This window comes from Rhinolophus ferrumequinum, chromosome 8 (assembly GCF_004115265.2).
Source record: "Rhinolophus ferrumequinum isolate MPI-CBG mRhiFer1 chromosome 8, mRhiFer1_v1.p, whole genome shotgun sequence".
NCBI classification, from domain to species: Eukaryota; Metazoa; Chordata; class Mammalia; order Chiroptera; family Rhinolophidae; genus Rhinolophus; species Rhinolophus ferrumequinum.
Window position 1 is genome coordinate 39,582,299 of NC_046291.1, and position 25,040 is coordinate 39,607,338.

General features: G+C 34.0%; 1 protein-coding gene across 1 annotated transcript in view; it reads left to right on the top strand.

Annotated features, from left to right (window-relative positions):
- COL5A2 (collagen type V alpha 2 chain) overlaps window positions 1-25,040 on the top strand; it is a 134,669-nt gene that overhangs the window by 104,130 nt on the left and 5,499 nt on the right. The window contains 29 exon segments of the mRNA XM_033112503.1: window positions 134-187; window positions 805-903; window positions 1,012-1,065; window positions 1,165-1,218; window positions 2,221-2,274; window positions 3,040-3,093; window positions 4,205-4,249; window positions 4,576-4,674; window positions 5,685-5,792; window positions 6,201-6,254; window positions 8,420-8,473; window positions 8,841-8,894; window positions 9,317-9,370; window positions 9,797-9,904; window positions 10,021-10,074; window positions 10,650-10,703; window positions 11,418-11,454; window positions 11,457-11,522; window positions 11,525-11,577; window positions 12,231-12,249; window positions 12,252-12,337; window positions 13,507-13,614; window positions 15,216-15,269; window positions 17,236-17,343; window positions 17,876-17,929; window positions 20,051-20,158; window positions 20,938-20,991; window positions 21,990-22,097; window positions 24,173-24,464. Of these exon segments, the coding sequence (XP_032968394.1) occupies window positions 134-187; window positions 805-903; window positions 1,012-1,065; window positions 1,165-1,218; window positions 2,221-2,274; window positions 3,040-3,093; window positions 4,205-4,249; window positions 4,576-4,674; window positions 5,685-5,792; window positions 6,201-6,254; window positions 8,420-8,473; window positions 8,841-8,894; window positions 9,317-9,370; window positions 9,797-9,904; window positions 10,021-10,074; window positions 10,650-10,703; window positions 11,418-11,454; window positions 11,457-11,522; window positions 11,525-11,577; window positions 12,231-12,249; window positions 12,252-12,337; window positions 13,507-13,614; window positions 15,216-15,269; window positions 17,236-17,343; window positions 17,876-17,929; window positions 20,051-20,158; window positions 20,938-20,991; window positions 21,990-22,097; window positions 24,173-24,464 (2,200 nt within the window).

The window sequence follows — 25,040 nt, forward strand, 5'->3', positions numbered from 1 at the left end:
GGAGCCTAAGGTTACTGAGAGTGGGCATTGCAAAGTGGAATGGGATCCTTTTAAAGCAATGCTATTTTTACTCTTTAGAATCTTTACTTCCATTGCAGGTCAGCTACAAAGTGACAATTACTTTAATTTTCAGGGTCTGACAGGAAATCCTGGTGTCCAAGGTCCTGAAGGAAAACTTGGACCTTTGGTAAGTTATTTAAACCAACATCCACAGCCATTAACGTTTCTCAATAGACGTGCAACTTATTTGAGGTTAATGTTTTTGATCATGTAGATGCTGATTATGTTTACATATTTAATAATGTCTTGCCTTCTGGAAGCAAATACTTAGGATCTGTATATTTTCAAATTGACCCAAAATTCATTACATTATATTGATATATATTCATATCTTGATGCCCTTGCAATTTAATACATTTAAGAGATAAGTAGGTATGAATTTTGACAATTTATGTATTCTGGGCCCTTCCCTTATACTGCAGATGTGAAATAGAAGTCCTGAGTTTTCATTACCACAAACTAGAGTAAACGAAAGAAGAGAGATTTCCTCTATTCACACGAGAGTATAATGAGACATGAAGATGAGACTTGTGTATAGAATAAGAATAAAATTTCTGTTCTAAATAGTCAAAATACTTCAACAGTTTTTTTTAGATGCTCAACTGTTCTGATTCACCGAGATAAAAATGTTGGAAAGCTCAAAACATATAAGTTTTAGCGTAAGCAAGACGACTAACAATGTGGGTGATGTGGTATCCAGAGAGAGCATATATAACCCTTACATCGTTCCTGTCAATCTTGTAGGGTGCTCCTGGGGAGGACGGCCGGCCAGGTCCTCCAGGCTCCATCGGAATCAGAGGGCAGCCTGGGAGCATGGGTCTCCCAGGCCCCAAAGGTAGCAGTGTGAGTACAGTGTATAATATGTTTGCCATCTCATCCTCATTCTCACTTAGAACAGGCATGTTTTTAACAAATGTATTGGAATTTAAATTAGTTCTATTTATTATTTAGGGTGACCCTGGGAAACCTGGAGAAGCAGGAAATGCTGGTGTTCCTGGGCAAAGGGTAACTATACATTTTCTGCTAAAGAAAAGAAAAGAAAAAACATGAGATCATTCAAATTCTCATGGCCTCATCTCACAAATTATCTCTGTGTGATACTAGGGAGCTCCTGGAAAAGATGGTGAAGTTGGCCCTTCTGGTCCTGTGGGCCCTCCGGTATGTGATCTTTTAACAAAAATATATTTATACTGCATTTTTAAATGATTTGTCCAAGACTTTACTTATAAATAAGTTTTGGGAGAAGTAATTAAGAAAGTATAGGATTGAAAAATTTTAGTTATATCTTGTCTGTGGATTCCTGTGCAGGCATCTTTTGTCTTTTGAATAGAATGATTGGTCTCTTCATTTTAAACTTCTGTAAAATGCTGATAGCACACGCTACCTCATCGTCTTTATGTGTCACAGTTGAAAAGTATATCAGCCGAGGAAAACAGTATCTGAAAACAGTTAATGCTATTTTGCTTAAAATATAGAGTGAATTATACCTACCTTCTTCTAATAATGTTTCTTAAAAACATTCATTTAAGCTGTTTTTTTTTTCCACTGAGGGTGTGAAAAACAATAATATTGATCCTTTGAGGTATATTTTCATCCTAGGATTTTAAAATGAAGTGTTTATTAGAAATATTTTGACATTTTATTTGTTTTGGGTTGTGGCAAGGTTTTATTTTTTTTTTTTTTTTTTTTAATTTTTTTTTAAATATTCTTTGTAAAATGTTAGCTTTGTTTTCTTTAGTCATTCTAGTTTTAAAGGTATGAATAATCATTTTTATGACACTTAGAAATAAACTACAATCGGAATATTACCCTTTTAGATTAGATATATGAAAGTAATGACTTTTTCCATGTCCAATTTATCCAATTTCCCCATAATTTTAAGGTTGGCTCCACACATTTTAAGTTTGGATCAAAAAAATCAACACATGTCCCATCAGTCTCTTTGCTGGCTTTAAAAGATATTTTCTCACCAGCAGGGACTTCAAACAATACCATTAGACAGATGAGCTTGGATACTAGTTTATTATCTGGCTAAAGTAAAAAACATATGATTGGAAGAAATACAAAGGAATAGTAATACTTCTTGTGGTTCACATAAACAGGAAGCAGGCGTAAAATCTGGCTCTTGATTTTCCTGATTTTCTTTTCCTCATGACATAGGGCTTGGCTGGGGAGAGAGGAGAACAGGGCCCTCCCGGCCCCACTGGCTTTCAGGTATGAACTAACTCAGTTTTCCATTTCTTCTACTAACAATGCTTTTTTAAATGTAAAATGATATGGTAGAATAATGTGAAATTCTACAAATTTCAAAGAAGTCATCCTTTTTAGAAAGCGAGCTAGACATTTGAATAAAATAAAAATTTCTGTTCAAAGAGAAGGGACAGACATACCCTGAAAAACTGATCAAAACTCCACACTATTAACAAATTAAAAATCATTAAATTAAAAATGTTCAAATTGAAAAATCATTAAATTAAAAATGTTCTTGATACCTCAACAAAATTTATTTAACTATAGTAAGGCTTATCTAATTTTATTAGCACAGTATCTAAAGGGTTTTGCTGAACAAATTTTCATGATTTATCTAAATATTGTGATGGTAGATTATTTAATAGCGTGGATGATCATAATTTGGGGAAAAAACTTTCAGGATTCACTTTCAATATTATTCTAGCAACCTAAAATATTATTTACAGAGCCATTAAAAATCTACAATATGAAGAACCTCTTGTTATGGTATTCCTTTTTTTTTCTTTTTGCTAAATGATGTACAAATGAAAATCTAACCCATAAACTAGCTGCTATGTTATATTATATGTGGGTTTCTCATTCTGTTTTGTTTAACTTGTGTTTGAACAATATCTCTTGCTTGAAAATATAAACATGCAAACTTTATGAATTGATAAAGTGCACTGTTAACACTGGTTGCCTATTAAACTTTCATAGAGTCACAGTTTTATTTTCTTGCTTTTGTTTTAGGGGCTTCCTGGTCCTCCAGGGCCTCCTGGGGAAGGTGGAAAGCCAGGTGATCAAGTAAGTTTTTAAATAAGAACAGAAATACAAAAAAAAAAATCACTGGGTCATAATATCACTTATTATGTGTGAGGCTCTGTTCTTGTTTGCTTTACGTATATTATCTCTTCTAATCCTCAAAACAACCCTGTGTAGTAGGTACTTTTATTATACCCACTATACAGATGAGAAACAAGAGTCATACAGATGTTAGGTAATTTTCTCAAAGTCACAGAGCTGATATGATTTGAGCCTAGATCTTATGCTCCCCAAGACTGTGTTCTTAATCCCTAAATATATCTTATCATAACTATAGAGTTTTACTGGAGGCTTTATAAATGGTTATGAATAAATACTAACCATATTATTTCTATCATTTTACAAGCACGTAAATTTATTTATTTTATTTGAATGATTCATTCATCATTTAACCATTCAACAAATATTTGCTGAATGCTATGGGTTTAGCTCTATTAACCTTGGCCTTATCCAATTGAGGAAGGTGGACTTTTCTCTGACACTATATTATACTAGTAGGAGATACAGGCAGGGTAGGAAGACAATTACAATAATAATTGGAGTTTTAAAAGACAAATTTTTCTTTCATTAAGAACATATCTTTAATGTAGTCATGACTGCATTAGTTTGAACCTACAATTCCTAATAGAATATGTTGTCAATATTATAGGTTCAAGAAATATTTACTAAATTGAATTGAATTGATTCTGTTTAAAAGATCCGCACTTAATTGCTTTTAATTTCACTTTCCTCTATTTTTTCACGTTCCATTAGGTAATCAAAGGCCTTTAGCGTGTATTTCGTTGTCTTTAAAAAAACACAAAAAACTAATGCATTGTCTTTGTGAGATATATTTTGCCAGTTCTCATTGCTGAAAATCAAGCGTTCAGTTATAATATAAATTTTTCTGGAAAAATATTTCCACCTAATGTGTGTGATATCCTCTCTTTTATAAAAGTGTACACATTTTTCTTTCATCAATATTATGGGCTTAGTCAGGCTTCTAAAAGTACATAAGAAGAAATTAGATGTGTGATCTGGAAAGATTTCTAATAAATACATAAAATTTAGCTCAAAGCTTTTCTTCCAATTTTTAAAAAAATGTGTTTTGTAGGGAGTTCCTGGAGATCCTGGAGTAGTTGGCCCATTAGGACCTAGAGTAAGTATTTTCTCCTTTGTAATTAACTCTGTTTCCATTGGCTTCAGTTTTAAAACAGCATCTTTTATCTTAAAGTGGGCTTTATTTTAAGCATTCAAATTCTTCTACTTGATGAAAATCAATCTCATGAGAAATATTTTGTGCTGTAAGCTAGTATAGCCTTACTTCAAGTTCATTTCTTATCACTTAATTAGAAAATTGAGCCTTAACAGTTGCTCATTTCTAAATTTTTCTTCAGTAGAAGCCATTCTTCAGATTTCTAAACACATTTTAACCCATTTTTAGATCAAACGCTGACAATGTTTGACATTTCAATGTTGTGCTAGGGAGAACGAGGAAATCCCGGAGAAAGAGGAGAACCAGGAATAACCGGGCTCCCTGGTGAGAAGGGTATGGCTGGAGGACATGGTCCTGATGGTCCAAAGGTAAGTATGGCGGTGAGCTCAGTGTTTTAAATGTTCTAAAATTGTTGCTCAATAAACACATGACGAGAATGTTATTTCTCTTGTTTTTTCACGTTATTTGAGTATATAATTTTTTTCTTCAACAAATATTTAATGAGCAACTACTAGACTTTTCCTTTGCACTAAAAAGTCAGCTAAAAAGAAGTCTACTTTTGTGATGGGATATGTGGCCTAGTGCACATAGACATACATTCTCATATGCAGACCCATTCCTAATATTTATTTGTATAAATTTTATTAATGACTTCCGTTAATAAGCAAAAATAGAAATAGAAAATTGCATAATTTATTAAGTGGTATTCCTAATCATATGCTCCATTTTCCTTGTCTCAAGTTCCACAATTCTGCTTCAAAATATATGGAAGTATGTTTTTTTTGAAATCTGAAAATATGATACATCAAAAAGTAAAATCAGTACCATTTCCTTTTGGGTACCATTTTAACATTGGCAGAAGACAATGTGGCCAACTTCAGTGCAAACATTTCAAGGAGAATTTTTCATGATTATGCAGCATTAGATTCCTTACATTCTTCAAGGTCCAGTGATTGCATAAGATCTGCATCAATTTAGTCACTGAATGAGCCTGAACATCAGCTTAACATCATAGGTTTATTACAGAGAGAATAAGATACTCTCTAAATGTAATGTCTTCTTTCTTTGTTAGAATCCCCTGTTACCAAACACTGAAAAAAAAAAAAAAAGAAACTCTATAATTTTTATTTGAATTAGCGCTCAATTTCCTCAAAGAGAAAAGTTGAAAACGTAAACCAACAATCAAAATGGCAAGGTGATTTTTTTTTAATTTAAAAAAATGAACTCAGAGGCAATTTTCTCAAATAAATAATATAAGCACTAGGTTGAACCATAGGATATTTCTGAGATTCTACTATTTTTGATCTACTAAAACAGAAATTCCATTTGGTTTAATCTTAATATATAGGTGAGCTTACTTATTATTGTTTCATTTTAGGGCAGTCCAGGGCCAACTGGGACCCCCGGAGATACAGGCCCACCAGGTCTTCAAGGAATGCCAGGAGAAAGAGGAATTGCAGGGACTCCGGGCCCCAAGGGCGACAGAGTAAGTCTGCTTTCTGTAGTCAGTCATCTACTGATAATGATTTCCTGGGCAGGCTTTTACTTCTACCATCCTAAGTCACAAATCATTCATTCATTTAAAAAAATTGTATTAAATTTATTAGAGGGACATTGGTTGGGAAAATTATTTAAGTTTCAAGTGTACAATTCCATAATATATCATCTGTATATTGCACTGTATGTTTACCACGCAGTCAGTTCCCCTTCCATCACCATATTTTAAAAAAAAATATGTATTTACCAAGAGAATGCACAGTGTCTGGCATTGTTCTGGGCTTGTGGGGATACAGCTATGAACGTAAGAGAGAAATCCCTGCTCTCATGAAACTTCCATGCAAGTGTGGGAAAAAGACAACCAAATGAATAAATGGTGTTTTTTGTGTTTTCCCAGGGTGGCCTAGGAGAGAAAGGTGCTGAAGGCACAGCTGGAAATGATGGAGCAAGAGTAAGTGAAATCATTGCTTTTCCCACTAGGCTAGGAATCAGTATTATCATTATCATATGAATTTGCCTGAACTTTCTGAAATAAAGTTCATCATGTTCCCATGGTGGTCACAATGTGGAGAATGATCAATTTTGAGATTTGACATTGAGCAACCATGAATACTCCTTTTGCTTACCTTGAATTAGGGCAAGCCAAAAAGTAAAATCATTGTTGAGAGATCATTATCTTAAGTGGTGGGGCCTTCTTTTATCTTTCTCTATCATCTTTTTTATTTCATATGCAATGTTTATTTCTAATAAAATGCCGATCCAATGAGCTGTGATAGACCTCATTCCAGTGTAGGCAAGTAGAGTTTTGTGGAGTAGTCAGAGTTATGATAAACGTTTCTCAGGATACTGGATGTTAGGGCTGAGAAAAGTACTGCATGATGAATCACCATAAATGCTTTCATAAATAAAGGGGCTGAATAAGTGAAATGTGAAGAAGGATGGCTGATTGCCAAAGCATTGTTTACTATCATGTCAGAAATTGATATTTAACAAGATTTAGGTCCTCAAAAATAGAACGCATTTGAAATTCTAAGGAAATCAGACAATCAGATAAAAAATGTATTTTCAGATATGAATCATTCATATAAGGGCAGGTAGCTGCAGTTGCTCAGACATTCACCATTTCCTGGAGTACTTCCTAAAAGTTGACAAATAACTTCTGTTTCAGTATAAACTGGTTGTTATGTTGTCAGGTTGTGCCCTGGCAATAGCAATTGTATATAAAAAAAACCTAACCTACTGACCTACTGTTAATATATTGCTTCTACACATTAAGCCACTGTTACTGCATTGGTTATTTTAGTTTTGATTAAAAAAATATATAGAAAAATTTTAGCCTTAGTCGTAATTGTCCCTTTTTTCAGACAAGCTAATCAATTAGCAAATGATAGACATGTAATGTGTCTTGTCTTTTATTTAAATATAATATTTGATTTAATATTTCAAAAATGATCTAAGTAAAGTGGGTATATTGTTTGTATTTTATGTCATAAATGGTATGGAGCACATAGTAAGTAGTGCAGTACTGTTTGAAGGCAAAGTGCACTGACAGTTTATTTTAAGGGGAAATCTGAAGGGCATATTTATTGTTCTTATGAACTACTTTGAAAATGCAATGTAATAAGATAAAAACGTAAGCAATGACTGCTTTATTTTTAGTGAGGCCAATGTGGATTATTTTTTTTTTAAAGAAGAAACAAAGCATTTGCAGTAATCTTATAGTAAAGGAAAAAAATGAATAACACATGTGAAAAGTATGTCTGTGAATTTAATGAATGATCTTTATATTTTATCAAATCCTTTAAGGAAGTATAGTAGATTAATACTATAGTTTTCCCATGTTCTTTTCAAAAATAAAAATTGGAAAGTCACTTCTGTTCCTTAAGTTTCTTCAGTAAGACGTGCAGAAATTAAATGACGAAAGAATATTTGAGCTGCATACGAAGAGGCAATACCCAAATATCAGAGAGAAAAAGTGTTTTAGAAAGAACTCCAGTATAGTTCAGGAGTGTAAATATTGTGACCACATGTAGAGAAGATCCAGTTTGTATTTCCATGGGGTAGCCCCCTGTGCTCTGAGCAGAAGCATCTCATCATCTCAGTGTAGCTGGGTAGTGACACTTCTTTTCAACTTAGAGGAATATAGAAAATGGAATGCTTTAGACAATTTCACTTTTTTTTAAAATAAGAAGTGATATTTTGCTAGTATATTATAATTTAAGGGTATAATATTCTATACAAAAGAAGAAAGGTCTCTTTTCAGTCTGTACTCAAATTTAAAATAGGTATTAGAAACATGAAATAGGTTAGAACCAGGGAAATACTCGTAAAGAACAGCATTCACTTAGAACTAATGTTTGAAGACAGTGTTATATATGGATAAGCTGAATTGGATGAAAGAGAGTAAAACATTCTCTGGAGAAAATTCAGTGGAAATTGTTTTAGTTTTTATAGTCTATATAGAAAAATCTTGAGAATATACAGATTTTATCATTTGTTACAGGTAATATTCTGTGCAAGCAGCCACACGATAACAAAACAGTCCTTTCTTTGTTTAAACACGGAGACTTCTGTGCATTCTTTCCCTCAATATGCCTATGTTCTGTTAACTAACAGGGTCTTCCAGGTCCCTTGGGTCCTCCAGGTCCTGCGGGTCCCACTGGAGAAAAGGTAATGTCATGTCCTAAATTGTTATTTTGCAGGCTCAGAATCATGAGGTCTGGATGCAGGCTTTCTCTCATGTTTTCTCTTTCATAAAATAGGGTAGTTGGGCTAGATCATCTCAGAGTTCTCCCCATTTTCTGACCCACACACAGTGCCCAACACCTTACAAATGTATTATCTTTTGCTTCTATTTACCATGTTTCCCCAAAAATAAGACCTAACCAGAAAATAAGCCCTAGCATGATTTTTTCAGAATGACATCCCCTGAACATAAGCCCTAATGCGTCTTTTGGAGCAAACCTTAACATAAGACCCGGTCTTATTTTCGGGCAAACACGGTAGGACAATAACCATCTAAAAATCTGCTTTCTAGGGTGAACCTGGTCCTCGAGGTTTGGTTGGCCCTCCTGGCTCCCGTGGCAATCCTGTAAGTGACAGTATTTTGATGGTCTTTCGTGTGACAGTGAGCAGTAAAACAATTTATCGTTTTGTCTTAATATTTATATAAAATCATGCCTATTGGGTTAATTATTGATAACTTCCTGATTTTCAACTTTCACTTCTCTCATTAAATTTTAAAAATTGTTAGTGTATTATTTTTATACAATCTAACAAGTCTAGGTAAATAACTCATTAACTAATTAATGAAGAGACTGCTTTGAGACTTCAAACCTTTACAATTTTGTTCTATGATCCTATCTCTGTATCACACTTAAGGGTCTTCCTCACGCAATATGTCTAATTTCTGTATATATAATTTCAAGATACTATAAATTTATATCATTGTATTTTTAAATATCATTTCTGTTTAGATAATGTGTGACAGCTACAGTAATCTTTGCCTTCTAGGGTTCTCGTGGTGAAAATGGACCGACTGGTGCTGTTGGTTTTGCTGGACCCCAGGTATAATTTTCAAATATCTCTTCATTACAATGAGCACGCCTCTTGTTAGAGCATGTGTTTAATTAGTTGTCATTGTTATATGTTGATTATTAAAGGTATATTAAAGATTCTGGAAAGTTTTCAGTTTTCTAGGCAATATTCTCATTTCCAATACATTTTTTCATGGTTTGGCCCAAAAAATGAATGAGTTTGCACAATTTCCAATTCTATACTGATTTGTTATAATAAAAATGTGGTGGGATAACTTATTTTTGTCAGCCTGTCTTTAAAGTTTTCATCAGGCCGTTTTTTTTCTTCAATGCTTTAACACTGATTATAAAGCACCATTTTACAATAGTTGATTAAATGATATGTTAATAATAATTATTGTGAAATAATTTGTCAATAAGTGTTATGATCAATTGCTTATTTATGCAATTGACATAGGGTCCTGATGGGCAGCCTGGAGTAAAAGGTGAACCTGGAGAGCCAGGACAGAAGGGAGATGCCGGCTCTCCTGGACCCCAAGGTCTAGCAGGATCCCCAGGCCCTCATGTAAGTTAAAAAAAAAAAAAGACAATTTGGGCCCAGGGCCCAATGCTTAGACCTTGTGTTTAGCAAACTTTGCTTTACTACAGTGGTATTTTGTTTGTTTCTTTCTTTCTATATAGGGTCCTACTGGTGTTCCTGGACTAAAAGGTGGTCGGGGAACTCAGGGTCCACCTGTAAGTTGGTTTGAAGCTCTGGGAATTACACAGTTAGTCAAGATATCTAGTGTTTCATGGCCATTTTAAAGCTAATCTGAAGCTATAACAATAAATTTTTATTTGTATAACTGTTCTGTAGTGGACAGGGCATTTTACTACTTAGATGGAGATCTGGGTTAAAATTAGTTTTATGATCTTGGAGACCCGGTTGCCTCATATGTAATATAAATAATATATTACCTGTGGAAGAACTAATGAATTATATGGAAGCACTTTGCATAATTCTGTTACATTTCTGTAACAGAATTATGTTACAATTCTGTTACATAAAATATTAATGTGATTTTAGCCCTAACCTTAAACATACTTGTATATGTTTAAGATAAATGGGAAGTGGAAAGAGAAAAATATCATCCTTCCTACCAATTAATCTAGATCCATTCTGAAAAAAATAGGATACAAGAAAAAAAAATGTTATCAGTCAAACAATGAAGGGAATCTAAAGGCTTAAGTATCCCTGTGGAAAAAAATAAATCCCAGAATGCATATATAATTGTTATTTTAAAATTGCTTATATGATATTGTATTTCTAGGGTGCTACAGGATTTCCTGGTTCCGCTGGCAGAGTTGGACCTCCAGGCCCTATTGTAAGTCAATACAGTAATTCAGATCATTGGTAGTGGAGCAATCACTGCCCCTGCCCCTCCCGCACACAAGGAAATGCACACAAACACGCATCTATGTACATATTATATAGATACACATATGTTAATTCTTATTATTTATTCTTATATTTAATCCGTTAATGATTTGTTTCCCATGTTAACAACTCTAATCCCGATAATTCATACTGGTATGTTGTCAAGCAAATTCATCTTTAATCATCCAATGTTTCTTAGAGGAGCTGATTTGCAGGTCATGTTTAGCCCCATATTTGACTATTATTCTATTTGGTTACTAAATACCAGCACTATTGTATGCTAATACTCATTTCCTTCAGTTAGGAAAACATCTCTGAAACTTTGTTTAATAAATGTTATTCTTTCATTTATAAGATCAGATCAGACAGAATAAAATGTTATGTATTCATTGTTGGAGCAGAGCCTTAGAAGTTTGAAAATTCAAGTTAATTTCAGCACAAACTTTTAACAATGACTCACAGGTAATTGCAATAATTTAGGTTTTCTTCTGGGAAATGAATCTGCAGCTGTGTTTTGTTTAAATCTACGAATGATTGATTATCTAACAGAAAAAATGGACCTGTGAGACTTGGAAAAGTGCCTCTGAGGCAGAGACTGTTGCAGCAGTTCCTCCAATGTTGCTTCCACTTTGCCTCCTGGGTTCTTTCTGTGTTCTATTAGGGAGCTCCAGGACCTGCGGGACCCTTAGGGGAACCGGGAAGGAGGGACCTCCAGGTCTTCGTGGGGACCCCGGCTCTCATGGGCGAGTGGGAGATCGAGGACCAGCTGGCCCCCTGGTGGCCCAGGAGACAAAGGGGACCCAGGAGAAGATGGTCAACCTGTAAGTTTGGCATCTTTGTTCTAGACCACCTCTAATTAAGATATTTACTAATAGAATCCTATAATAATCAGTGTCACAAAGAAACTGTTTATACATTACCCTGGGAACTTTCGTAAATCCTAATGCCCTATAGGCTTTTAATATGCCATTCTCTGCTCTAGAAAAACGTATCTGTATAAATATAAAAATATAACAATAATGGATATGGTGTTCAAAATCTAAACAAGAATACATTCTTCTTATATATCTGCACTGTATGAAGAAAATTTTTAAAAGCGCTTTATTTTGTTTAATATCCCAATGTCTCTAAACATCATTGTGCTTAGAGCAATCATATTTCTCTATTTTTTAAAATTTGCCTTTTTAAAAAGAGGAGAAATATTGCTTGAATAGTTACCTCTTTTATTTCACCAATATTCATATTAATCTTCAAGTTCTTTTCAACTGATGAGCTATTTTTACTTTTAAATATGTGAAATGTTCTGTGTGGATTATAAATTATGATTGCTCATATATAGTATGGTTTTTATGCAACAGATAACTTTTTCTTATGCTGAAAAAAAAAAAACCTGTAAAGCTATGATCTATTGTAAAGCTCTTGCATACACTTTTACCCTGGAAAATTTCTAATTCTAGTTTATCCTCAAAATTAGGGTCCAGATGGTCCCCCTGGTCAGCTGGAACTACTGGGCAGAGAGGAATTGTTGGCATGCCTGGGCAGCGGGGAGAGCGAGGCATGCCTGGCCTGCCAGGACCAGCAGTGAGTAGCTGCATTTGTCACATTTCATTTCATTGTGTGCAATATAATTTGTGAAGGGGGAATGTATCTTTCTTTTGTCTTTTTTTTTTTTTTTTTTTTTTTAGCTTAATAGATTTAAAGGCTCTTTTAGGCATAAATTTTGGAATATCTTAAAAACCTATTGACTTAAATGTCAAATTCTTAAGTTAAGCACCTTACAAAGTCTTTGGAAAATGTATTTATTTAACCTTGGGGTTAGAGGAGTAGACAAATAAGGATATGGGTTTTTGGTTATTCTAAATCTTTCTTCCAAGATTAAAATATCGAAGGAACTAGAGAAGGGACATAATTTCCTGATAAGTAGGTAGCCTCTTTTAAAATAAACATACCTAATGAAAAGAAATCCAAATTTCACAGTTCAGAGAGTAAGTTTTCATAAACCATCAAAGGAAAGAAGTAGTTAAGCTAAAGTAATATTGGATGTGAAAGTGGGGTGAACTGTAAATAAGGACTCTGAAAGAAATCTGTTCCCTGGAGGGTACTAAGAATTTTATATTCTCTGGAGTATGGATAACAGTTTGACTCACTATTAGCTTTGAAAAAAACTACATTTTACTGCTGGAAGTTTACATGCTTGAGAAAAAAATATACATGATACTTTTATATGGAGTAATGACAGAGAAATGTACTGCAGGGCCTTAGAATTGGGGGAAAGGCGGGTAGAGATCTGAAATCAGTAAGCCAAGAATGAGGGGATGTTTTATTTTTATCAGAAGTGAGCCAAGGACCTGGAAACAAAATCTCCCAATAATGAGATGATAGTGTGAGGATATAGAAATAAATTGAGCAGACAAAGCAGAAGCGAATAAGGATGGGCGTATCTTACTAGTGACGCTCATTCCAGAAAGACAGCCAGAATTGACCATAAGATACCAGATTAGAAGCCAAAGTGCATGCCTGAGCTGATAGAAAAGGATACGTTTCATTTCCTTTGTTACCTCTGGATGAGCATGACAAGAAGCGGGCATGCCTCTCAGAAGGCACTACAGTAACTGGATGTTGTGGAATAATGGATAATTACTAGTATGGAAGGAGGGACTGAGGTGCCATTTGAGTAAACATAGTCTTTATGCGAACTGGCGTTCTTAAATTGCTTCAGAAGTGGTCGACACGTTTATACTTTGTTCCAGGGCACACCAGGAAAAGTAGGAGCAACTGGCGCACCAGGAGATAAAGGGCCACCTGGACCCGTGGGACCCCCCGGCTCAAATGGCCCTGTAGGGGAACCTGGACCTGAAGTGAGTACTGCAGTGAAAGTAACTCTCCTCTTGTTATCTGTGTGTCATGGGGACTTTTTTTTTTTTAATGTAGAAATCAATTTAGAAGTGTAGAAGTTGATGGTACGTTTTACCTGAGGAAGTTTCTTAGTGATGTTATTTGATGTGTTCTACTTCCCTAGAGAGTTGACTAAATGATGACATAAGGAAAAACGGGAAGGGATTAAGAAAAACAAGTTGTTGTTACAAAGTGGTCATGGGAATGTAGCGTATAGCATAAGGAATATAGGCAATAATGTTATAATAACTATGTAAAGTTCCCATTGGGTAGCAGGCTAGTCAGGGGGATCACTTCTTAAACTATATAAATGTCTAATCACTACGCTGTACCCCTGAAATTAATATAAAATATAATTGAAGGTGAACTATAATTGAAAAATTTTAAAAAGGGAAAAAAGGCGAAGGGGAATAAGAGGTTCAAATTTCCAGATATAAAACAAATAATTCACGGGGATGTAATGTACAGCATGGGGAATATACTCAATAATGTAGTCATAGCGTGGTATGTTGTCATATGGTTGCTGACTTACGATGATCTCTTCTTGAGGTATATAAATGTTGAATCACTATGATGTACACCTGAAAATAATATAATACTGTATGTTAGCTATATATTTTTTAAATCTTTAAATAAAAGAAATGGTAATAAGATGGGTGTCTTTGCACTGACCTTCACCTAGTCTGGAACCAAGTATTTTAGCTGATTTAGGTTGTTGCCAAATTGTTTTGAACATGACAAGACACATCCATTAGTCTTTTCTCTTGTTATTATTTCATTCTGTTAATGGCATATTTGTCAAAATTGCCAAGTTTTATGGTGATAGGATTAATATAACTATTACAACTTGTGAAAAGGGCAAAGTGGAGATAATTTTACCTAAGTATCACTATAAAGTAATATTATAGATGTCACTTTTACTTAGGCTCTTTTGAGAGGAAATCAGTATTTGAAAGGTGATTTGAGAAATTGTAGGTTGGAATCTCCAGTGTTCAGTGCTATTATGAATAAATCACCAAACTGTTAATGTCGCATTTTCTTGAAAGAAGCAATCAACGCCTTTCAAAGCAATTGATTCATTAAATGGTAAAAACATAGTTCTGAAAAAAAAAATCATAATAAAATAGGGACAGAAGGCTACATATTTTAAAAAGTAATTTAATATCATCTAAACACAGTCATTGTATTTCAAAACTTTGAGGATATTATTTGGATAAGCTTAAGATATAAACATGAGAGAAACCATTCACAAGTAATACAAACAAAACATAAAATATCACAAATGTAATTGCTGATATTTATCTCAAAGAATTTGAGGGTGTATTCCATTTTAAAAAAATAAAAAATAGAAAGACTTTATATTAAGTAACAATATGTTAATTTTTATAAGCAATTCAAAGTAATAGAAAAGATGGCAGATCAGCCTTTCTTTTACTGAGATTTCCACAAATGCTAATTATAATTTTTAGAAGGGAGGTGTAAACATATTGTAATTTTTCTGGCAATTGGAATGAGATTTTTTTATTACTTTGTTAATTTGTTTTTCAAATATGATTCTCTGTAGGGTCCGGCTGGTAATGATGGTACTCCAGGACGGGACGGTGCTGTTGGAGAACGCGTAAGGGCAATTTCATTGATTAAAAAATCGGGAGTAATGTCAATTTGAAATTTTTGTAGTACTAAAGAGTAAAAAACCTACCTTTCTTCTCATAGCTTGAATACATACAGCCCTGATTTTTGTGATAGAAGAAACTTTTTTTTTTAAATGTCATAATTTTGGTAGATTTTGTAAATGGAATGAGATTTGAATACACAGCAAAGTGAGATGGAGTTTTTGGTTAAGAGCAGGAAAGCAAATTGCTTTCATATTAGGTGCTACATGAAGGCTATAGATGAGGATACATATGAAGTGGTCTAAATTTCAAACTCATTCACAAAAGTATGGGAGCAGAAATAGAGCTGTGTGACGTCTAAATTTCTCTACTCACCACCTAAAGTGAATGCCCCTTGAGAAAGTAAACCATGTGGCTTTCTGAATATTGTATATTTCATGATGTATTTTTAAATTAGACATGTCCAGAACTGAAAATACCCTCAACTTTATCTGAAGCTTCAATCCCCATCGGCAGTCACACAGTTGTGTCAGACTACATATCAGTCTTGGAAAGGCAAAAATAACCCCTGCTCCAAGGTCTACTATGATGTAACGGCTCTTTCCACTCTAAGAGCCCATCATGTAGCAAAACAGACTTTGAAGCCAGACATACCTGGATTGGAATCTTGATTCCTTAAGTAGCCATCTAATTGATCTTGAACACTTTTTCTGAAATTCAGTTTTCAAATACTCTAAATATGATTAATACTTATACCATCCAGCATTTGTGTTTTAAATCACATGTTTAAGGTATCATGTAGATATTCAAAGAAACAGGAAGAAAGAGTTTTGAGGAATCTTAGGGTAACTCCAACCCATCTACCATGGATTTTTCCCTTGGTCAGTATATTGTTTAGTGTTTTAAGTCTTCAAAGATTTTGCTGATGTACTCCTTGATATAATTTTGAATATCTCTGAACCCCTATATGCATTTTAGGTTGTCATCATCACATTTTAGTTTAACCATATGTTTAAACAGTTGCAAAGGAAGTAATTTATAATTTCTCAATGTTCATGTGCTTTCAATATTTTTCTTTCAAAATTTTGGAGTTGCCAGTTTAGCTTATTCAATGTATTATCTGTCTATTCTCTAACCTAATTGCCCAAATTTATCCTGGTTACCAAATTAATTCATCAAATAAGATAATTTCTGTTAGGAAACAAAGATGCGACTCCATTAATTATGTTAATCCCTGTTCATATAATAATCATCTCACTTCTGACTTCTTAAGGAGACAAGATTTGGAGACTTATCATAATTGGATCACCTGGATAAAATACAGGCAGCCTATTTTTTTTTTTCCAAATACCTCTTTGGTTTATTCTCAAGGGAACTGCATTCTGGAAAAGTCCCTTAGTTTGGTGCCAGAGGTGTTTACTCTATGGGGCATTGCACCATTATAGAATGGCAGATGGTATGATGTCTGCTTTTCTTTCATAAAATGGGAAAAGGGTAATAATTTAAGAATAAGATGGGAAGCATGCCCCAGATCAGTTTTCTGAAAGAACACATGAGGAACTGGAAATCTAGACAATGGTTTTCTTACAATTTTCTCTGTTTTCACAGTCTTTGACAAGTATTTGTTTATCCTAAGTGTACAGATACCCCAGTATGAAGACTGCTGGTTTAAGAAACATACTAAATTCTGGAGGTGATCACTCCTATATTCCGGCAACCTTAACTAATGGAGTCATAGAGCAAGAGTGAGGGGAGCGATGAAGTCAAACTGGAGAGAAATAATCTTATTCTTTTCAGTTTGATTTATTAATAAGTAAATAAAGAAAAAATATTTAAGTTATATTTAAGTAAAATAATTTAAAAAAATAAGCTTTTGAAAAGGTACTTTTTATCATGAATAGCGTGAGCAGACTTAATACCACTGTTTTAGGATAAATATTAAAAAAATAATATCATGGTTATTCTTGTCAGGGTGATCGTGGAGACCCCGGGCCTGCTGGTCTGCCTGGCTCTCAGGGAGCCCCTGGAACTCCCGGCCCTGTTGGTTCTCCAGGAGATGCAGGACAGAGAGGAGATCCGGTAAGGAGAGTCAGTTTCACACTGACAGTCATACACATCCATATTCTGTATTATGAGCTACATATGTGCATGCATGCAATCATCCATGTGCACTTGAATACGGACTCTCAACAAAGAATGATAAAGTCAATTATAAGTTAATTTTGTGTTAGTCTTAGAGGAAAACGTTTGATTTCTAAAAGGTATTCAAAAATTCTGATGCTTTGACTTTCATCATCTGCAAATGTTGTGATTTATAAGAAGTCATAGTAAATTTAAGCAAGTGATGTCTTACTGTAATCAATTAATGTGATCTTCAGTGAGGTCAATTAATAAAATTGATTATAGAAGTGTTATTGGAGTCATAGTGAGCACATTCTTATACCTCGGGACATTAGCCTGATATTAATCAATTAATCATAAGAATATATATAGATACACACATATATATATGAGTCTCCAACTACAAACACATGTTTTTTGAATTCTGTATCTATCTAGCAAATGCATATTTTTTTTATGTATCAATTATTTTTGTGAAAATTTCTTCTAGGGTTCACGGGGTCCTATAGGACCACCTGGTCGAGCCGGGAAACGTGGTTTACCTGTAAGTTCTTTGTTTTTCTTTAAAAATATATGCTTTCTTACATAAAATATACTCCCACAGAAAAAGTAAAATTTAAGATTCATAAATGAAAATTACCAAATTTCTTGAGCTTTGGACAAAAATATTAATTTAAAATAATACTGAGGGGTTCAGATTTGTTTGTATAATTTTTATATTGCTACTCTGAATTTAAGTATGAATGCTTTCAAATAATATGAAGACTTTTAGAATCACAGTGTTCTCCCCAAATCATAGGAATAATAGTAGCCTTCTCTCAGAGATTTTCTAAAAATCACATAGGAAAATGGGCTTTTGTGAGGAAAAAAAAAAGTTCTTTGTAAACTTAAAAAGTGCTATTCCAGTATTATGTTTTATTTTCAACTAGATTACGCTGCTCACGTTCTGTTGTTTTCCACAGTTATTACATAGATATTTCACCGTGAATGAGTCATCTCTCGTAGGCAGTCTAATAGGTCATGTTCCTTTCACACCCATTATATAAATCAATATGTAGCAGATTCATGAAGAACAATTACAGCCTTAAAATCACAGCCTATTATTAAATAATAATTCTCAGCTTTGGTCTGAGCTTGACTGAAGAAGATTTCATAGTTACATAGCATGTCAAGTGAATGGTTTTTTAACCAGTTACAAAAACAATGTGGCTTTGTTTTCCATGATTAAATTAATTTTAGTTAATAATTTAAATAGGTGCTTTCTGGTTCAGTTATTTTCAGTTATGAAGTTTGGGGTCAATAAAAGAAACTCTCTAACATTTTAGAAACATTCAGGCTGATTTTAGTATTTAAATTTACATTTTTATATAAAATATGAAATACCGAGATACCATCTTGCTGAGATACCGTCTTGTTTTAATTATAAAAAGGTCCCCATACTGTTTGACAATTAGAATATTCAAATTAAAAAAAAGAGAGAGAGAACCAAACAAAACAAGAAGAAAAAAAATTGTAAGGGAAAAATTAACCAAACAGACTGTCTATTTGATGATATTCTCCGAAGTCAGATGAAAAAGCTGCCTTCGGATATTCTCCGAAGTCAGAGAGAAAAAGCTGCCTATGTGTTATGGCAGAGATAGTAGAGGTGATCATAGCCACTTGCCAGTTTACTGTAAAGCACTGGCCCCCGGAACTTCTTTTATTCCCCAAGACTTAAAATTATAAAAAAAGAAAGAAGCCTGAGACTGATCAAAATAATCAGATAATTTTCACCTCTTTTCTTGATGTAGCTTCTATCCCATAAAAATATTCTTAGTTACTGTTTTTTCTTTAGTTTTTTCAGAATCAGGATTGATAGATTGGGTACAGATATTACAAATATGAAGATAACAGTTCCTTTGTATTTTTGTCAAGGAGAGTGGCTTAATGATGATATTCCTCTTTCATTTGCTCAAATTTTTGCCAATTATTATTTTCCCCTAGTTTTATTTAGATATAATTGACATGTAACCTGTACGAGTTAAAGGTGTACAGCATAATTTGATATATGTACATATTGTGAAATTATTACCATGGTAAATTTAATTAACATCCATCATCTCACATAGCTGCAAATTTTATTTTCTTGTGATGATAGCTTTTAAGGTCTACTCTCTTAGCAACTTTCAAAAATGGTCAATTATTTAATATAGTCCCAGCTGTAATGTCCAGTTTGTTTATCTGTGTATGAAAATTTAATAATCATTTCATTTTCAAAGGTAACTTAAGTAAATAAGAACTGATATTTTAATTTAAAAAAATCTATATATAGTGGCAATATTTTTGTATAACAATATCAGCCAAATATGTGAAATATAGTCTTTGGAAAATGTTTCAGATAGGCTGGATCAAACTTCAAAATACCTCATTCTAGTATGAATGTAGGATAAACATTTAAAAAATGAAATCTTTAGGAAAGCTTTTATATATATATCTTATGTTTGTAGTGATCACCTTCATTCCTTGAGAAAAAATAAACAAAAATTCCTAGGTCTAATTCTATTTAGGTAAGTAAATATGTTACTTTGTATAAAATACAGTATTCAAAATTGTAGTATTCAAAAGGTAAAATTGTAGCAAATTGTAGTCTCAACAGGCAATATCCATGCCATGACCCTATTTCTAGGGACCCCAAGGACCTCGTGGTGACAAAGGTGATCATGGAGACCGAGGTGACCGAGGTCAGAAGGGTCACAGAGGCTTCACTGGTCTTCAAGGTCTTCCTGGACCTCCTGTAAGTAATTTCTTTAAGTATTATTTGCCCTCCACATGAAAATAAATTATATATATATATTTTAAGAAGTGATCCCCCAGCTAGGCTGGTACTCACCTGGCACTACACATAGTTATTACCATATTCCCTATGCTTTACTTTACACCCCCATGACTATTTTGTAACTATTAGTTTGTACTTATTTGCTCCCTTCACCTTTTACACCCTGTCCCCCAACCACCTTTTATCTATCACCCCAACAAATCTAATACCAATATGACACAATACATAGTTATTACAATATTATTGACTATAGTCCTTATGCTATACCCTACATCTCCATGACTTTGTAACAACCAATTTATACTTCTTAATCCCTTCCCCTTTTTCACCCATTCCCAACCCCCATCCCATCTGGCAACCATCAAAATGTTCTCTGTATTGATGAGTTTGTTTCTCTTTTGTTTGTTTGTTTATTTTGTTCTTTGTCTCTAAAATTGATGGATTTTTGCATCTTATTTTCATTTTAAAGAATATCGATGAATAATTAATTGCCCAGTTGCCCAATATAATTGCCCAAATATTAGTTGTAATGTTGTAGAAAAGAAACAAAAGGATATATGCATCATCATTCTTACAGTTGTCTTTAGTATTGGTCAACTCATGAAGAGATAGATGACTTTATGAAAGTAGTTTATGTTGCTAATGTCAATGACAGCACATTTTGAAAAGCTGAGACTGGCAAAATATAAGATGTAAATATTTTGGTAATGTTAAAAATTTTTTTTTTTTCTCCTTAGGGTCCAAATGGTGAACAAGGCAGTGCTGGAATCCCTGGACCATTTGGCCCAAGAGTAAGTAATAAAACTTAACAAGTTGCAGATGTAAATCATAATGTTTTGAGAGATAAACTGCTGTGCTGGAGTATCATTTTCATGGATTGAAGCTGAAATTGCCCAGGTTCTCTACAGCTGGCAGCAAATGTATGAGACAAACCATTCAGCAATTACCTTAAGTAGAAATATCCTGAAATATGACATTTTACTTTATGGCCCTACATTAAAATCTCTTACCTTGGGTGAATATACTCATCAGTTGCTTCATTTTCTTACTCTGTGTTCATTGAAATTTCCATTAAACTCTCACTCCTTGAGATGATATAATAGGAGCCACTATCATGTGGAGACAGCAGCTAATATTCTGAAGCTGGATATATTTTTTTCTTTACTTCCTCAGAAGTAGTTTGCCTAAGGCTAATTTGGAAGCAAATCGTAAAATGAAACCAATATTTGAAGCTCTTAGAAATTCTGCATTATTAATTCTACCTCTAATAGGTTATTAATGTAATAAGACAATTGGCAGACATAATTATTTAGGAAAGTCATTAGAAAGAATTTCTGCTATGTCTAAATATAGTATAAACAAATCATAAATTTGAGAGCAGTCGTATTAAAATTGCTGGGTATGATAGATTCTGGGATATAAACACACAAATTTAATGTATACTTATATAAAGCACTTCAACTGTGATTTTCTTAATCTCAATTAATTGAATTTTTAATTAAGTATGCAATGCATAAGATTTGATGAAACAGCTCCTGCTAAAAAAAGTAGATGACTAGTCCATAAAAGCTTTTAACTGTTATTGGTCTTTTACCTTGCATGAATGATAGAGAATTTATGTGTGATGAAATAGTAAACATTGGAAAGTGCCAGAACCCCATTTATTAGTCATTAAGAATCTGAACCTGAGAAACCACTGATAGCTCCATGAGGAATAGTTCGTTGATTAGAGAAAGTCATTGTAAAAGTTTTCTCATAGCATCTAAAATATAGTTTTTATTTCTTGTAGGGTCCTCCAGGCCCAGTTGGTCCTTCAGGTAAAGAAGGAAATGCTGGTCCCCTTGGGCCTATTGGGCCTCCTGGTGTGCGGGGCAGTGTTGGAGAAGCAGGACCTGAGGTAAAAATCACAGGGATTTGCATACAGATTAACTGTTGGTTCTCATAGCTTGGATTCTTTCCAAGGAATATCTGTGTAGCATGACAGACAAGAAATTGAAGGAACTCTGAAAACAAACCTGAAAGTCTAGCAAGAGCTTGTCTGTATAAGTAACTATTTCCTATATTGTAATACAGATTATTCAAAATATATAAAATCAGAGTCCAAGCTACCTTGGTCTTGATTTCATGGGATACCAATGAGGGCAAATAACAATTTATGATTGTGTTTATAATGCAACTTATGAAAATATTGCTTTGCTTTAAATGACAATATACTAAAGGTGAGATTTGATAAATGTAGTCATTCGTGAAAATCCTGGAAAGAGTGTAAAATTAAAGTTTTTCTTTTTTGAAAATGACATTCAGAAAGGATTTCAATTAAAGATTTTCATGAAAAATTCCAATTGTATCTATTTGAGGATTATGTAAAGCTATAAATTATATTAGACTCTGGCTTCTCAGGTCTTTGGGAAAAATCCTCATATATCTGCCATGTACATATGTGCATGTGTGTATGAGTTTATGCTTCTCTCTCTGGTGTTTCTTCCTCTTTGATCTTATTTACCTTTCCCTCTTTATTCTGTCTCTGCCCCTTACAGGCAATACTCTTAAACCAAATATTTATTATATGGATCAAATAACTTCACATTTCCTATGGTCAAGAGGAATATGCCCTATTTATTTATTTCTCTGTGAATGAAAACAACTACAAAATTATAATTCTTCTGATGTATGTGGCTCTTGATTGACTATTTTGTGGTTCAGTGGTCCATGATAGAAAAAGTATCCTCTTCCCCTGAGATTAGTATAAAGTAGTACATGTAATCATGATAGAACCTTAAAAAATAAAACAGATTTAACTGTCTCTAGAGGGTGAGGGCATTTTGTCTCTCAACGTTGAAGCAACTTGTCCAGAGCCAAGTGGCAGAGCCAGTGTTAGAACTGCAGCTTCTGATGGCTAGGGCTGGACTCCCCACCTGCGATGTGGACCACACATATCCTCACATTGTTGGCTGATTCTCTCAAGTTGCTGAGCTCTTCCTTTGGAAACGTAGAAGGAAATTAATAATGAGGATCCACTTGCTAGCTGCTGCCACTTTCTGTGCTTATCTTCCTTTTACTTTAATAATTCTTGTTTGGCAAAAAAGTAAGAGAGCTCTTTATTTTTGTTACTTAGAAGACTACAGAGAATGTTCTTCAATTTTGTTTAATACAGAGAATTTTGATCTATACACTAATTCATGCACATCAAAAGAGTTCCTGTGCTTTCCTCCTTATTTGGAAATAGGGGGAAATTGTCTTATGGGTGTTTCTTGTGTGTTCCATGTTTCCTGGAAAATAAGACCTAGCCGGACCATCAGCTTTAATGTGTCTTTTGGAGCAAAAATTAATATAAGACACAGTCTTATTTTACTATAAGACCAGGATAATATAATATAATATAATATAATATAATATAATATAATATAATATAATACCGGGTCTTATATTAATTTTTGCTCCAAAAGATGCATTAGAGCTGATGGTCCGGCTAAGTCTTATTTCGGGGGAAATGGTATGTCCTTGGTATTGACGTATAGTCTTATGGAACTAGTACCCACAACTCCTCTATGTTTCCCCCTTCAGCCTCTGTCCATAAACCCTTTTAAAACATTTTAACTGTGACTTGCCCAAAAACATTTGCAAATTAATGTACATATGTACATATTTTTAACATAAAATATATTGCATCTTCAAGGTAAACATCAGAGCAAATATTTTGTGCTTTGATCTTTATGTATCTCAGATGCTAACTTGCAGATATGTTGCCTGAGAAACAGTTCCGCTTCAGTTCTCATCCTTGGAATGCTACAGGTTGGCAGACCAGAACCATCTAGTTAAAAGAGGGCATGAGTCACAGATCTCTCAGTGCCATCAAATTGGGGTGTTGCATTATAATTTCCTACACACCAAGTCCCGTTGGTATCTTTTGTCCAATAGAAAAACAAAACCAGAAAAATGTGTTAACTGTGTTTCCAATTTTTAAAAACTTAGGGTCCTCCTGGTGAGCCTGGCCCCCCTGGCCCTCCGGGTCCCCCCGGACACCTAACAGCTGCTCTTGGAGATATCATGGGACACTATGATGAGAGCATGTCAGATCCACTTCCAGAGTTTACTGAAGACCAGGCGGCCCCTGATGACAAAAACAAAACTGACCCAGGGGTCCATGCTACCCTGAAGTCACTCAGTAGTCAGATTGAAACCATGCGCAGCCCTGATGGCTCTAAAAAGCACCCGGCCCGGACTTGTGATGACTTAAAGCTTTGCCATTCTTCAAAGGAAAGCGGTGAGCAGACAGCTGCCCATTTAAGCAATGCTGATTGTTTTTGACTGTGGTTTTCTCAACTGCATTCCAAAAATATTTAGTGATACACACAAGAGATAAAATGGTAAACGTGTCACAGAATTTGTGATTTGGTGGAGGGGACAGTCAATGGCATGACAAATTACACAGTGAGATGATAAGTACTATAAGAGAAGACATATCCTATTAATTATCCAGTGTCATGGTGGGAGTTTCATTTCCATCCAGAAGTCTTGAAATATTGGTGATTTTGTGGTGGTACAATGTAGAAAATACTTGCTTAAGCAAGGTTAACATTTATTTACCTGCATGACTAATTTGGGTTTAATATGCTAACATACATGATTGGATCATCAAGAGTGGAATAAAGTTTGGTATAGTTCCCAAATTTATTTGAATATAGAATACCTTTCATGCAGTTTAATGTTCTATGAATATCACTTTAGGAATCTCTGCTGGCAGGATTATGTTATAGTGCTGTTCTAAAGTATTTTGGAATTAAATTGTCTTTTTGTCCTAGACCAGGCTTAAAGTCTGCATTATTCTATCATTTTGATT